The sequence below is a fragment of the Manis javanica genome, chromosome 5 (genome assembly GCF_040802235.1).
Source record: "Manis javanica isolate MJ-LG chromosome 5, MJ_LKY, whole genome shotgun sequence".
NCBI lineage: Eukaryota > Metazoa > Chordata > Mammalia > Pholidota > Manidae > Manis > Manis javanica.
In genome coordinates this window covers 4,377,416-4,393,408 of record NC_133160.1, presented here as the reverse complement: position 1 = coordinate 4,393,408, position 15,993 = coordinate 4,377,416, and the positions used below count along the sequence as shown (strand labels likewise).

At 40.6% G+C, this 15,993-nt stretch overlaps 1 protein-coding gene across 2 annotated transcripts in view; it reads left to right on the top strand.

The window, feature by feature from the left end:
- Positions 1-5,319: 5,319 nt before the first annotated feature.
- Positions 5,320-15,993, top strand: part of RAB22A (RAB22A, member RAS oncogene family) — a 46,346-nt gene continuing 35,672 nt past the window's right edge. The window contains exons 1-2 of one of the 2 annotated variants that reach the window (XM_073236405.1): positions 5,320-5,629; positions 6,605-6,684. In XM_073236405.1, the coding sequence (XP_073092506.1) occupies positions 5,594-5,629; positions 6,605-6,684 (116 nt within the window). In that variant the 5' untranslated portion in view covers positions 5,320-5,593. The remainder of the gene's footprint in view (positions 5,630-6,604; positions 6,685-15,993) is intronic. The other variant, XM_037006354.2, reaches the window with a different exon arrangement.

Sequence of the window (15,993 nt, the reverse complement as noted above, 5' to 3'; positions counted from 1 at the left end):
TCCCTTTCATTAGCTAGGTTTTGTTGCAAAATTTCTGTTTAAAAAGATCTTAATTTGGGATGGAGAAAGCCATTTAAAACTCTTTCTAAACCGACACTTTCAGGGGATCTCTGATGTTCATCTGTCTCACAGGAAATGGAAAATACAGAGCAACAAACGTAAAATGTATTACAGTTATTGGAGGGGGAAGCAGAGCTGAGGCTGCATCCACCACTCCGACTCGTTCGTTCCTGCCACCCTCATCCTGCTGGGAATAGGTACATGTTTTTATCCTTAATACACCAACAGGAAAAATGAGATGCAAAGTTTGAGCAACTAGTCAAGGGTCACTCAACAAAGCAGAGGCTGGGCTGGCAGAAAGCCCAGCTCTTCAAACTGAACCCAGTGGGGAACACAGCATTTCAAGTTGGCTCAGCTAATGGACAGACTGAGGGGCTCCGACAGAATGAAATCAAGTTTTGACTTAGAACAGGAGCTGGCAAACTACATCCAGAGGGCCAAATCCAGCCCACTGCCTGTGTTTGTAAATAAAAGCTTTATTAGGAAACTGCCATGCCCATTCATTTGTGTGCGTGCTTACATGCTGCAACAGCACACTTGAGTAGTTGCATCAGACCTTCTGGACAGCAAGGCTTAAAATTCTACTATCTGATCCTTTACAGGAAAAAATTTTCCCATCTCTGACCTAAAGAATAGTTCCATGTCTAGATTTTGTTCTATTTCCCAAGTATTAGCATACTCAAGTTTCTGCTCCTGTTCAAACTGTTTCACTTAACAAGGAGCCTTTTAAAAAAAAAAAAAAAACTGACAATCTTTGATTCAAGTTTATATTATAGTTCTGAGAAAAAATTCAACAGTTTGGTTTGGGGCTCGAATAATTAGTTTCTCTGCTTTGGGGGCACACAGCTTGGTTGTAGTCCTTAAGCTAAACATTTTTACAAACCTGGAACAAAGTAGGCAGGTGAAATGGAATGCTTTTTGTTCCAGAGGATGTCTTCTATTCAAGATTGAACGTGCCGTACCCTTTCCAGCACTAAGGTTCGAAGAGCCTCTGTATTTTTCTGACTTGGCCAATCCTGTTTTCAGCAAAGGTCCAGGTGTCATTTGATGGTACCTAGCTTTTCTCATCAATAGAAGTGTGCCCTCCTCCAACTTCTTTGACAGATACCTTTAAAAACTAAACATCTGAAAAGAAATACACTGTTTCCCAAATACCAGTATTTTCAGGAGTCTGTCTTTTGAAGCTAAATGCATCTTGCAATGACTGTGCGGCCAACTTCAGGACTGAAGTCCAGCTTTCTGACTCTCCCTGCAGATGTCTGATCATACGTGAAACTTGTCTCTCTTTTTTAAGCTTTTTATTATGAAACTTTTCAAATGTATGCAAAAACAGAGAGAATAGTATAATAAACCCCACATCTCCAGCAATCAGCTTCACCAAGTATCAACTGACTCTGCCATTTTGTTCCCATCTATCTTTCTTCCCAACTTTCTGTACATTTGTTTGTTGCGCTGTTGAAAACAGATCTCACACATCAAATCATTTCACCCTTGGATACCTGTTCCTGTCAGATGAGCCCTTCTCCTTTGAATAAAACTGTGACAGCACTGTCATATCCAACAAAATAAATAATTCCTAATATAATCTAATACCCAGTCCAAGTTCAGTTTTCCCCAATTGTCTCAATAATGTCTTTTTATAGCTGATTTGTTTAATTAAGGGTCCAAAAATGACCACATATTGCATTTTGTTGACAGGTTGCTTAGGTTTTTCTTCTCTCTGCAATAGATTCCCCCGTTTTTTTACCCACCGCTGGCATACACTCAAGTTCTAACTGGCCAGGCAGACCTCACCAAGAGTCAGGTCCCTTTGGCCACCACAAGCTATCAGCACACCCAGACATTCTCAGGCCTTTAAGCCCCACGGGCACAGAGTCGCACAGTTCCTCCCTCCACATTCACTCCACCACCAGGACCGACAGGCCGGGCTGTCCCACACACTTTCCGCTCTCAAGAGAAGGAATTTAGATGGCTTCAGCAAGCTAATTCTCTAAAATTAAATCTTTTCTGTGCTGTAATGGCCCAAGGACTCTGAATGATTTAAAAAAATGAGGCATCCATTCATTAAGGCTTCTTTTTGAAGTCAGCCAAATTTAATCAAGAATCGCAAAGTAAATCAGACAAGCCTCGTAATCCATTACTGTTACCAGTAACAACATTAACTGAACACCTAACTCATGCAGGCCACTGGGTTATAAGAAGGATGACCTGGGTCCAAGGCAACTTATAGCCTAAATGGAGTGATTATCGCATCATTTAGACAAAAACGCCCAAGGAGGACAACAGACACAGAACCACCCAAACTGACATTCATGTTCCTACCATTAGGTTAAAAATATTTGTGCAGCCCATCTGTGTGGCAGAATAAAAAGAGTCAGAAGGAACAGTTTGATTTCTAGTTCTATCACGTATGAGCTGTGCCACACTGGATAGATTACTTACCCTCTCTGATTCTATTTTATTATTGATTAAATAGGAATAATCCCATCTACTTCATAGAGTAGCAGCTGTTAACACTGAGTCAGAAAATGGTATGTGAAAGCCTAGCAATTATGATGATGACTACAAAATAATCAAATCGTTGAGTATAACGTTCATTATGCCAGGCTCTGGGATGAAAGGTTTTATGTATGGCTCATCTAATCCTCACACCAGTCCTATGAGGCATCTTCTATTCTGCCATTTTCCAGATGAAGAAACTGAATGATCTGTCCAAGCTGACATAGCTAATGGCAGGAAGTAGGTGTCAAGACCTCAGGGTCCTTGTCGCCAATCATGGTGCAACAATGCCCCCAAATAAGGTGGGACCCAACACACATAAATTTTTGGAGGGAACAGGCCCTCCTATTATGACTTTAGATCAAATATACTGTACGGTTGTAAGGTACAACATCCCACAGCCCCTGCTGCTGCTCAAACAGGAAGCCACAGGAGGCCCCCAGAGTTATCCTACCCAAGGCATGCGTATGTTCAGAGCCATATTGGGGATAGCCTTCTAAAATGGGGCAAATCTTCAGCCATCTGCCAAGGGGTACTACAGGCCTTTGTCATTACAGGTCTCAAAACACCCAGTATTTGTTTAAACAGGGCCAAAGTAAAATCAGAATTACTTTTTCCTATAAAATCCCTTCCTTCCTTTTTGTACATATGTCTAAAACAGACTGAAGGAAGCTAGCTGCCAGGAAAGAGGTTCCAACTGCCTGAGGCCACCATGCTTTGAGAAGCCCAACCTGGCCAAGGGGAAAAGGCACCTGCAGAGAGCTGAGGCTCTGGTACGTGATGTGGGTGCAGCCAGTTTGGACCTTCTGACCTCCCCAGACATGAACTGAGAACACAGGAAGATTCTGTATCACCCAGTTAACTCACAGGATTGTTAGAAATAATAAACACTGTTGGTTGAAGCCACTGCATTTTGGGGTGGTTTGCCAAGTAACTGAAACAGCAAGAACTCAGCTTTTCCAGGCAGGCCAAATAACAGATCTGTGAATGAGATGTGCCTTAACAGCAACTCACTATTGTTTATCAATAGACATACCACATTCCTTCCATTCAAGGATGCCCATTGTCTTTAAACCGGAAGCCTATACTTTATCTGGCTCAACAGTGTTAAATAAATATAAACAACGATCACATTAATAACAGTAATAATGGCAGCTAACATTTACCCTTAGGCACAGGATTTCATCCTGAACATTTTATTCACTTAAACTTCAGAAAGCTTTTTGACGTGGACCACCAGTATGCCCATTTTACAGATGAAGCCACTCAGTGATACAGTGACCTGGCGAGGATCACACAGCCTGCGGAGTGGCACAGGACTTCACCCTCTCACCATCTGATGCCAGAACCCATTCTCATAACCATTGGCTTTACTGTCCCTTCAAGGTCATTCTACTTTAAAATATTTGCCTCCCTATAAAAAGATGATGTGTGTAAAGGGTTTAAAACTGTGCCTGACTGACAGTAAGTTTTCAATAAACACCAACGCTTTATGATTAGGAAACTCATAGATGGGGAAGGGAAGAGTATATAGTAAGCCCGCGATTAAAGTTAGCTATCGAGATGTTTGTACAGGCCTCCTTCACCAGCCATCATCTTGGGGTGTGCTAATTTTCTGTTTACAAGTCTGCTCTCCCCGTGGGCTGTAAGCTACCCTGAGAGTTGCCCCTGTTTCTGGTTCATCTTTGTAGGTCCAGGGCTTTCACGTGGCCTGGACCAGAAGAGATAGTAGGCGCTCGAGAAATGTTTGTTGAATGTAAAGCAAGGGCTTCATTCACACCAAAACGCTAACTTGCACTTTGAGGATGCCACCTCCCCAAGCCATCAGTCCTTAAAGTGACTGCAAAGAAAAGAAGAGGCCAGGAAATGGACAAGGGAGGGAGACCCTCCGGAGAAAGAAATGCGGGGACCTGAGCTTCTAGGGATAAGAGAGAGAGCTGGGCTTGAGGCCAGGACACTTGAGAAGTCTGTGCAACTCCGCGGCCGGCCGCACAGAGAGCCCGACCTCCCAAACTTCCCAAACTCCCAGCACTCTGACAGGTCCCAGGGAAAAAGTGGAGACCCTGGGTGGGGGGTCCCCCAACCTCAAGGCGGCCCCGCCTCCTCCCACCCAGCATCTCCCGCCCCTGCCGGGCTACTGCAGGAGGAAGAGGTAAATAGAGTGACAGAAGTCACAAGTTCCCCATCAACAAAAATCCTCCCTCCGCAGGGGAGGTCCCCCCATCCTCGGCCGGCCCGCCCCGCCCAGCCCACTGAGGAGGGTCGTCCACAAGTGGATCAAGGCAGTTGAGGGTCTCGCACTTTCGGTCCCAACGTGGAGGGCCCAGCCTGCAGCTCCCGCTCCGGGGTCGGTGCTCCCTGGATTCTGCGGGAGGCTCCGAGGGAGGGGCGGGTGCGCCCCAACTGTTACTTACAATCGTCTGTCATCCTGCAAGCCCACGAAGTACAAGGGCATCTCTGAAAACCAAGAGTTACACAAGAAGTTAGGAAGGGGCTGCGGCAGGCGGGCTCAGGGGCGCGCGGGGGTCCCCGGCCTCGAGGGGTGGTCCGGGCATGGGGGAAGGGGAGGGACTGCCGCGGCGCCCCGGGAGCCCGGCCCCACTCACCCGCCATCTTGGGATGGGCCTAGGGGCGGGGCCGGGGGTGAGGGGCGGGGTCTCATACTCCGGGCCCCGCCCCCGGGCCAGCACCTCCCCTCGAGCCTCACCGCCCTCGCCGGGCCCCGCCCTCGCGGCGATGGTGGCTGCTGAGGTGGGCGGGGAGGTCAGGTGACCGGGCCGGCGTCCCAAGATGGCGGCGGCTGTGGCGCTCGGGAGGCCGTGGCACCCTCCCGGCTGCTGAGACGGGCCCTGCGCGGCCGGCGGCGAACGGGCCGGGCCGAGGGCCGGCGAGCGAGCGGCCGCCGCTTCTGCGCGCCCCGCAGTCGGGGCTGGGCCGTGCGGCGGCGGCGGCGCCGGGGCATGCGAGTGCGGGGCCCGGCCTCTCCCTCTTCAGCCTAGGGCGGCGGCGGGCCCGCGCCCTTGGCTCCCGGGCCATGGCTCTGCGGGAGCTCAAAGTGTGTCTGCTGGGGGTGAGTGCCGGCGGCCCGGCCGCGGGGCCGCGGAGGACTCGGCGGGCGGGGGGAGCCCGGCGCGCCCACGGCCCCTTCGCCCCTTCCCCCATCTCCTCGCGGGGCGCCGCCCACCTGCCGCTGGACCCCCGGGCCGTCGTGCCCCCCCCCTGCCACACCCCCCTCAAGCCCAGCTGGCAGGAGGGTCCGTCCCTCTGTGCCCTCCCTGGAGCCCCAGGACTCTTCCCTCCCCCCTAAAGGGTCAAGTTCCTGCCTCTTCGTTGCATCTGGGTTAAAAGGAGCTTTTTAAATAGTTTCCTTCCAAGGTACTAGTTAGGAGTTGGCCAAGTTCCAAAGTAAAACCACGAACAGGTCTCTAGGCTTTAATAGTCTCCTTTCCCGTCTGTTTGGTGTTTTTGAACTTGTGGGATACCTCTGACACTTCTCGAAGAATTACTCTCCTGGGGAAACATTCCAATCCGGAAACTCCAAAAACTAGTTAGAAACTGGAGCTTCCTTCCCGTCTTGTCAGGGCAACGTTGCCATTTCAGAGCATAGTTGCTGAAGTTGATGCTCTCTTGACTGAGTTGCTGCATTAAAGACTGGAAAGGATCCCAAAAACTAGTCTCCCGTTTCCCAAGTAGGGTGGGACTGGGATTTATCAGGAATTACTCAGAAGTAATTCAGAAGTTTACAGTTTACTTTTACATGTTAAAAAGCGAGTTTGTCACTTTTTACACTAAGCGGAAACTATCGGTCTTTTAAAAGGTCGTGATGTCTCTTAGAAACTGTAGAACCCCTTCACTGCAATACATTTTGAGATCTTTTAATTAGTGTATTCTCTGAATCTTTATGAAAACCCCCTTTGTGTCCCATAACTTATAAAATTTACCTGTCCAGGACAGTTTTTCTAAAATCCTAAACTTACAGCACAAGGTAGTTGTGATGTCTGCAAGCAAGTACTTTTTTCTCTTCACCCATCTCATTCTTTTCCAGGATACAGGTGTAGGTAAATCCAGTATTGTATGGCGGTTCGTGGAGGACAGTTTTGATCCGAACATCAATCCAACAATAGGGTAAGAGATTAAGTTTATTGAATCTACATCTAAAGATGTTTTGGAAGTCCTTAGAAATCAAAAGTGTGTTATGGGCGTGGACGTCAGTTTACACAGAGTGAATTCAGAGGCAGTAGCTTCTGTCATCTCTGGAAGGACCTGTAAGAGTACAGGAAGATGGGTGGGTTTGGGGACTGTCTTTTGGTTTGTTAGTGAGAAGTTCAAAATGGAAATTTGAATTAAAGTTTTACTTAGTCGGGTATACATACAACTTTAAATCTATAAATATCAACAGCATTTATACCTTAAAATAGGACAGAAGAAAACAGGTCCTAATACCGTTCTTTCAGAATATCAACCAAGATATTTAGATGGTTTAGTTCTTCCTGAAAAGTAGGAGTTCTGACTCTTCTTACACATTCCTGCAGTAGCAGTAATAATAAATTAATGCTGAAATGTAAGATTTTTTTCAGAGTCTGGTTCCTTGGATAAGTGATATTGACTGGCTATAGGTTTTTGACTCTGTGAGAAAACTTTTCAGAATATTTAAATATCGTAACATTATACTTCTCCCTGTGAGAAGTTTTGTTTAATATGTTTTAATATCTTGTTTAATTTGTAAAATGAATAGCTTCTATGCTATTTTTATTGCAAACCCCCCATCAAATGGTTTCTTCCTTTGAAAGAAAAATACCAATAGATAACTAGAAATATTTTATAGCGTACACATACTCATTTAAAGGCATGGAGATAAAATCACCACTTTCTGAAGTTAAAATACCTTTCATTTTCCTTCAAGAAAGAACTGGGTATGTCCACATGTCTGCAGCATGACCTCATCCTCCTCAGGGCTTGCCTGTCCCTACCTGCTTGGGAAAGTGAAATGACAGGAAGTGGTAGCAAGTAGTACTAGTGACTCAGTGAGTGACACACTTCCCGCAGTCAGAGCTGAGAACACAGCTCTGAAATATCCAACTGCTACTTTGGTCAGAAGTGCCCCGCAGATGAGGAAAGGGGAAAATGGGGGGCATAGCACATGGTGATGAGGCCTGCAGCCCTGCCCTGGGCATCCACTCCTCCCTTGTTTGCCAACCCTCCCAGTCTGACATTTGCTGGGATTTCTCAACCTTCCCAAGTCCACTTTCTTCACAAGGTGGTCTTGTCTCACATTTCATGGGAAAGAGGAATACGAGGCTTTCCCTTCATTTCCTTCCACCTTTCCTTGTTCCTTTTTTGACACGTAAAAAAAAAAAAGCAGGTGTCTTCCTCCTCCATGACCAAGCCCCCCACCACACCTGTGCTCTGGGGCACCCCTCTTCATCAGTTCTTCCCATAGCCCGGTTATTCCCTTCTCTCGCCAGCACGCCAGCCCTGCCTCTTTGTAGCCAGCAAACATGCTCCTCATCTACCTGCTCCGCTGAGACAGAGGCATTCCACAAGCCTGCCGCACACATTGCAGAACCCTGGGAAGAGAAGTTACCACTTCCTTAACTGCCACTCTAACCCTCAACCCACTGTCATCTCAATTCTACCCCCACCATTCTGCTAAAACCACCTTTCCTGGGTACTGGTTTCCATCTGATTGTCAAAACAATGGCTTTTTTAAAACTTCATTCATTAGTGCCTACTATATGCCAGATACTAGACTGAGTACTGGCAATACAGGAGTCAGCAAACTATGGGCCTTAGTTCCCACTGCTGCTTTGTAAATAAAGCTTTACTGAAACGCAGTCCTACCCATCACTTGCATATTGCCTCCTGCTGTATGGCAGAGTTAAAGAGTTGTGACAGACCCTATGGCCCACAAAGCCAAAAAATATTTACAACTTGGCCCTTTTCGGAAAAACTTTGCCAGCTCTTGATGTAGATATACTGGGGAGAGCTGACATTTAAATATGGGAAGATGAGTGGGTTAATACTTCAACACAGGTTTTGAAGAATGGCTTCGTGTTTTTTATGTCCCATACATTTGGGATCACAAAGATTTTTAAACTTTGGTGTAGTAGATCTATTTCTAGTAGTTTTTGTTGATTATGTAAGGTAAGAGACAAGGATTTTAATTTTTTTTACATGTGTCAAATCAGTCATTCCAGCAACATTTTGTTCTGTTGAATTCTGCATTTATTTAAATTACATTGGCAGTTTTGTCACAAAAATAAATTTATGTGTATGTGTGGTTTTATTTCTGTTGCATTAATCTGTTTGTGCCAGTGTAATACACTGACTTGATTGTTGTAGATTTATAGAAAGTCTTGAAATAAGGCATTGTAAGTCATCCTACTGTATTCTAATTTTTCAAATGTGTTTGGACCCTCTAACGCCTTTGCATTTCCATTTAAGTCACAGAGTCACAATGTCCAATTCCTTAAAAGAACCAGCAATAACTTTGATTGGGATTATATTGAATCTATATTGATTAATTTGGGGAAAATTGACATCTTGATAATATTGCGTCATCCTATCCATAAACGTATTTTTCTCCACTGATTTAGGTCTTTGATTTTTATCAACAAAGTGTTTTAGTTGTCACTGTGCAGGCTTTGCACATTTTTTATTAAATTTATCCCAGAGTATTTCATGGTTTTTCATGAGTTGTAAATGGAATTTTTTAATCTCAATTTTCAGTTGTTTATAGGTTATTAATTTATATAGATATAAATTGATTTTTACATATTGCCCTTGTATCTTGTGACTTTGCTAAATTCACTTCAAGCTCCTGTTTTATAGATTCCTTAGGTGTGCAATCATGTCATCTGTGATGTACAATTGTACTTCTTCCCTTCCGGTCTATATGCCTTTTATTTCTTTTCCTTGCCTTATTACATTAGCCAGCACCTCCAGTACCTTGTTGAGAAGTGGTAAGAGCAGACACCCTTACCTTATTCCCAGTCTGGGCTGGGGAGGGAGGACAGGACATTCAGTCTTTTACCATTAAGTCGGATGACTAGGCTCTCATTTTTTTATAAGGTACCTGCTGTCAGGTTGAGAGTGTTCTTGTCTGACCCTAAATCAGTGTGACTATTATTTCTTTTTATCAAGAGTTATGTTGGATTCTGTCCGTTTTTCTTTTCAACATCTTTTGAACTGTTCTTGTGCTTTTTCTTTTATATTCTTATAATACTGAATTACAACAATCAGTATTAAAATATTAAACCAATGTTGCATTCCTAAGATAAATTTCACTTGGTTATTAGGCATTTTTATTTATTGGATTGATTTACTAAAGTTTTGCTCAGATTTTTGCCTCCATGTTCATGATGGATATTGATCTGTAATTTTCTATAATGTTTTTCCCTCTAGCTTTGGTATCAGGGCCTCATAAATAAGATGGGAAGTATTTTCTCCTTTCCTACTTTTTTGGAAGAGTTTATGTAGAATTAGTATATTTTTTTCCTTCCTTAAAGGTTTGCTATATAATTCACAAGTCACCTGACCAAGGAGTTTTCTTTGTCTGAAAAATTTTAACTGCAGATTTAATTTTTTAATAGATACACCCCTGTTTCATTTCTTCCTGAAATAGCTTTGGTAGTTTGTGTCTTTGAAGGAATTTGTTATAGTTAGGTTTTTAAATTTATTGGCATAAAGTTGTTCATAATATTTGTCTATTCTTTTAATGTCTTTAGGTTTTGTCCAGCTAAATTTATCAGTTTTAAGTCTACTCAAAGAACCATTCTTTTTATTTCATTTATATTTGTTTTCTATTTCATTGATATTTCCTTTTCTCTTCATTTTCTTCTTCCCTTGCTTAGTTTGGCTTAATTTTTCCTTTTTTTCGATTTTTAAGGTAGAAGTTTAGCATGTTGATTTTTAAGGCATTTTTTTTTTTCTTCTGTGAGCAATTAAAACTATAAATTTCCCTGTCAGTACTGGTTTAAGTGAATCCCACAGATTTTGATATGTTGTGCTTTTATTTTCATTTAGTTTAAAGTATTTCTTATTTCCTTTGTGACTTGTTTAACCTGTTGGTTATGTAGAAGTATGTTTTCTAACTTCCAGTGATACAGGGATTTTCCAGAAATTTTTCAATTATCGATTCTAGTTTAAATCCATTGTGGTCAGATATGTACTCATTATTTTTTCACAGCTTTTATAATTTGACATTTGTTTTTATGGCCTAGAATATGGTCTTTGTGAATGTTCTATGTATACAAGAAAAGAATGTGTTCTGTTGGTGTGGAGTGTTCTATAAAAAGTTAAATAAGTCAGCTTGGTTAATAACACTGTTAATGTCTTCTGTACTCCTACTGATTTTTTTCCCTCTTATTTGCAGTGAAAGGAGTGAAATCTAACCCTAATTGAGGATTTGCCTTTATCTCTTCTTAGTTCAGTTTTTGTTCACATATTTTGAAGCTCGTATTGCTGAGTGTTTCTACATGTAGCATTGCTATTTTTCTTACTAACTTGACCCCTTCACCATCAAGAAATATCCCTCTTTTCTCTGGTAACAGTCCTAATTCTGAATTCTACTTTACCCCATGTTAAAAATGCTCTTCAGACTAGGCTTGAGATGGATTAATGATTGTGCATTGAGCATTGACCCCCCTATACAGAATTTTATTGTTGTTAACAACCATTTGATCAATAAATATGAGAGATGCCTTCTCAAAAAAAAAAAAAATGCTCTTCAGCTCTCTGTTGATTAGCATTTACGTATCTTTGCCTGTCCATTTACGTTTAATCTATTTATATATTTAAAGTAGGTTTCCTGTAAACAGTGTTAAGGGTCCTGCTTTTGTATCTCATCTGACAGTCTGTGCCTTTTAACTGGAGTGGTGAGCCCGGTGCTGTCCAACAAAGTTGCCAAGAGCCACATGTGACTATTTAAATTTAAAATTAAAACTTCAGGTCCTCAGTCACATGAGGTACCTGTCAAGTCTGTCCTCTGTTGAAGTAGAGAGCTCTGTTATATACTAGTGGATTAGACCGTTTATTTGTATTTATTATAACTACCAGTATGGTCTGCTTAAAACTACCATCTTGGTGTATTTTTCTATTTGCCCCATGTTAATGATTCCATTTTCTCTCTACTGTTGGCTTCTTAGGGCTTCCCTTTTGTTTTATTATTTTAGTGGTTGTCCTGGGATTTAAAAAGCATCTTTATCAGTTTGCTTTCAAATAATACAGTTTCACATATAAGAACCTCACAAGAATATACTTTTATTTTCCACTCGTCCTTTGTTACTGTCAGTTTTTACTCCTGCATCCTATAAGATCCATTGTACATTTTTTTTTGCCATAGCCAGTGATCTTTTTAAAAGTCTATTACATTAGTCTTTTTTTCTGAGTCCTTGTGCTGCTATCACAGTTTCTTAATTTCTGTATCATTGTAATAAATCTTGTGAGTTTTCTGTGTTACTCTTCAAAAATGTCTTGGCCGTTCTTGGCCTGTCACATTTCCATTTTAACATTAAAAATCTCGTCCGTTTTCATACACATGAACACACCAGTCCCAACTGTGTTTAACTGGCAGTCCACTCAAACAAAAAATTGGCTTGAAAAGAAATGGTCCCTTGTGCTACTGAATCTTCTCATGTATGAATATAGACTGTTCTTCCATTTATTCAGCTTCTTTACGTTCTCTCAATATTTTTTCTGCTTCCCTGTACATCTTTCCCTAGATGTATTCCAAGGGGTTTGAAGTTTTAATGCACTTTTGTGCTATTAATGTACTAAATGGTATTGCTTTGAAATATCTTTATTTCTAATCTTTAAACTTTTTATTTCTTAGACTTGAGTAGGATCTCTCATACAGTGCTGAACAGAAATGGTGATACTGAACGTTCTTATTCTGTCTTAGTGGGAAAGTGTCCATTATCACACCATTAAATATGTTTGCTCTAGGTTCTTTGTACATACCCCTTATCACGTTACACTGTCCTTCTTTGCATCATTTGCTGAGATTTTTTTTTTACGTGAATAACTGGGATTTATCAAAAGGTTTTTCTGCATCATGTAATTACTCTCATGCTGTTAAAGTGGTAAATTACATTGTTGAATTTTCACAAATTCAGTAAATATCATAAATTCAAATCCATTCAGATGATGATGTATTACTTTTTTTATATATCACTGGCTTTAATTTGCTGCTATTTTTTAGAATGTATATGTTTATAAGAATGATTATGTACATTTTTGTAATATACTTGTCAGTTTCAGTATCAGAGTTTTACTTCCCTTATAAAACTCGTTGGGAATCTCTTACATGGAAGAGTTTGTATAAAATTTGCCCGTATTTCTTCCTTAAAAATTAGTAAGTTCATCTTTGTTGCCATCTAGGCTTCTAGCTCTTTGTGTAATAGAGTTTAAGGAGTCAGTTTCTTTCATAGTTGTAAGAGTATTCATTTTTTAAGGATTTTGACTCTTTCATATACTTTTTCCAGTATATTGGCATGAAGATGTTAAGGTTCTGTGCTGATACCCTTTTGCATTTCTGGCATGAGTTTTCCTTCGAACAACCCTACAGTGTGTCTCTCCCTCATTAATTTCTGCTCCTGTGTTTATTGTCTGTCCTGTTCAATGTGCTGTTCTTGTTCTAGCTCCTGAGATAGGTGATTATACCACTGATTGCAAGTCTTTACTCTCTTCAGTTATATTTATTCCCTGTTATTTTGAAACCTTAACCATGGCTGTTGCTGGATCAAACAAGTTCTTTTATGTACCATAATTTCATTATCATTCATTTCAAAATAGTTTCCAGTGTCTATTGTGATTACATCTTTACCCAAGTGTCGCTTAGATGTGTGTTTCTCAGTTTTCAAATATAGAGAAATTTTACAGTTAACTTTTTGTTAATGATTACTGGCATAATTGTATTGAGGTTAGCGAACATATTTTGTGTGATTTAAATCCTTTAAACTCTGGTAACGGTTTGCTCTGTGGCCCAGCATATGTTAATTTTTGATAAATGTCCCCTGTGTGTTTACAAAGATTGTATACTTTGCAGCTGTTAGGTGCAGTGTTTTGTGAAGAGAATTAGGTCAGTTTTATTAATCACATTGTTCATTTTTTCTGTTACCCTTGCTGATTTTTGGTCTACTTGAATCCACAGTCACTAGGGGAAGTGAGTTTAAATCTCATACCACGATTGTGTATTTGTCTGTTTACCCTTTTCATCCTGTTAGTTTTGCCTTATCTATTTTGCACTACACTAAATGGCTATAAATTTAGAATTTTATATCTTACTGAAATACAAATCTTCTAACATTCTGAAATGTATAAGCCCTGGGACTGCATTTCTGCCTTGAAGGCTAATTTGTCCATTATTAGTATAATTATCACTATTTCCTTTGGTCAATATTTGCCTGGTGCATCTTTGTCTCAGCCTTTTGTTTTTAACCTTTCCATGTTTGTTTTTAAGGTGGGTCCCTGGTGATAAGCTTATGGTTTGATTTTGATAAAGTATACTCCATGTAACCATCAGCCTAATCAAAATCCAGAAATTTCTATCACCTCAGACAGTTCCCTCTGTGGGTCTTATTCCCCACAAGCAACCACTGTTGTGAACTGGATCACTGCAGATTAATTTGCCTGTTCCTGAATTTCACAAAAATGAAATAATACAGAATATACTCTGGTGTCTGATTTCTTCTCCATAAAACAGTGTTTTGGAGATTTTAGCCATGTTGCATGTATTCTGCCCTCCCCCCCTTTTTTTCTTTCTCTTTTTTACTTGGTGAATGATACTCTCTTGTACAAATAAAACTCGTTTGTGTATCCATTCTGATCATGGACATCTGGGTTGTTCCCAGTTTTGGTCTATTAATAATACAGATACTGTAAACATCCTTTTATAACTCTTTGTGGACATAAATTTTCATTTCTCTTGGGTAAATAACTAGGAGTAGAATGTCTTGTTCACAAGATAGGTGCATATATAGCTTAATAAGTTGCCAAACAGTTGTCCAGAGAGGTTGTATCATTTTACCCTCCCACCAGCCATGTGTAGAATTCCACTTACTTTACATCCTTTCTGCTGTTTGACTGTCTTTTTAACTTTAGTTTACTCTAGTGAATATGAAAGGGTATCTCATTGTGCTTTTAATCTGCATTTCTCAAAGGACTAATGATGTTAAGCACCTTTCTATATGTTTATTTGTCTTTCATGTATCTTGTATAACATCTCACTATTCAAGTCTTCCCGTTTTTATTTGGGGTTTTTGTTCTATTTCTTGCAGATTTGTAGAAATGTTTTATGTATTACAAAAACAACTCTTTTGTCAGGTATATTTATTGGGAATATTTTCGTCCATCCCATGACTTGCCTTTTCGTTACTGATGTCTTCTGATGAGGGCGAGTTTTAATTTTAAGGAAGTCCATGTTATCAATTTTGCCTTTTTTGGTTCACCCTTTTTTGGACCTCTCTAGGTAATAAGCTATGCCTGCCCTAAGGTCTCAGAGATGTTTCATATGTTTTCTCCATAGTTTTAGCTTTACATTTCGTTCTTTGATCCATCTCCAATGAATTTTTCTGTATTGTGTGAGGGAGAGGTTAAGTTCACATTTTCCCATGTGATTATCTAGTTGTCCCAACATCATTTACTGACTTTATCTTCCCCATTGAATAGCTTTGGATCTTAGTAAGCAATGACAATGCTGAGTCTTCTGACCCGGGAACATGAAATTTCTCTGTTTACTGAGGTCTCATTTCTCTCTGCGGTGTTTAAAGTTTGCAGCCTGGGAATCTTAAAATTTTTTGTGTTCATTTTTTCCTATTAATGGTTTTAAAACTATTGTAAATGAAATTGCACTTTTTTCATTTTACTTGCAATTGGTACCTTTATACAGAAATAACATTGATTTTTGTATATTGACCTTATATAATCCTGTTAAATTCATTTATTCTTGTAGTCATCTGACAGATTCATTAGGATTTTTTACGTACATGATTTCTTTGAGAAAAAGACAGTTTGACTTCTTCCTTTCACTTTAGTTTCTTCCATCCCCTGCTGCACTTGCCAGGACCCCCAGTACCATATTGAATGACAGTGATGACCAACATCATTGCCTTTTCCCATTCATAGTAGAAAAACATTCAACATTGCACTATGAACTGTGATATATTGGCTGTAGGTTGCCCATTATTAAGATGAGGAGGTTTCTGTCTATTACTGGATAGCTGAGTTTTTGTCAAGAATAGGTCTTAAATTCTGTCTTAATACTTTTCTGCATTTACTTAGATAATATGGTTTTTCTCCTTTTTTCTGTTAATGCAGCAGATAAATGTATTAGTTATACATTGCTGAGTAACAAATTATCCCAGTACTTAGCCTCTAAAAACAACAAACACCCATCACCTTTTCTATGGATCAGAAATCTTCAGTGGCTGTCTC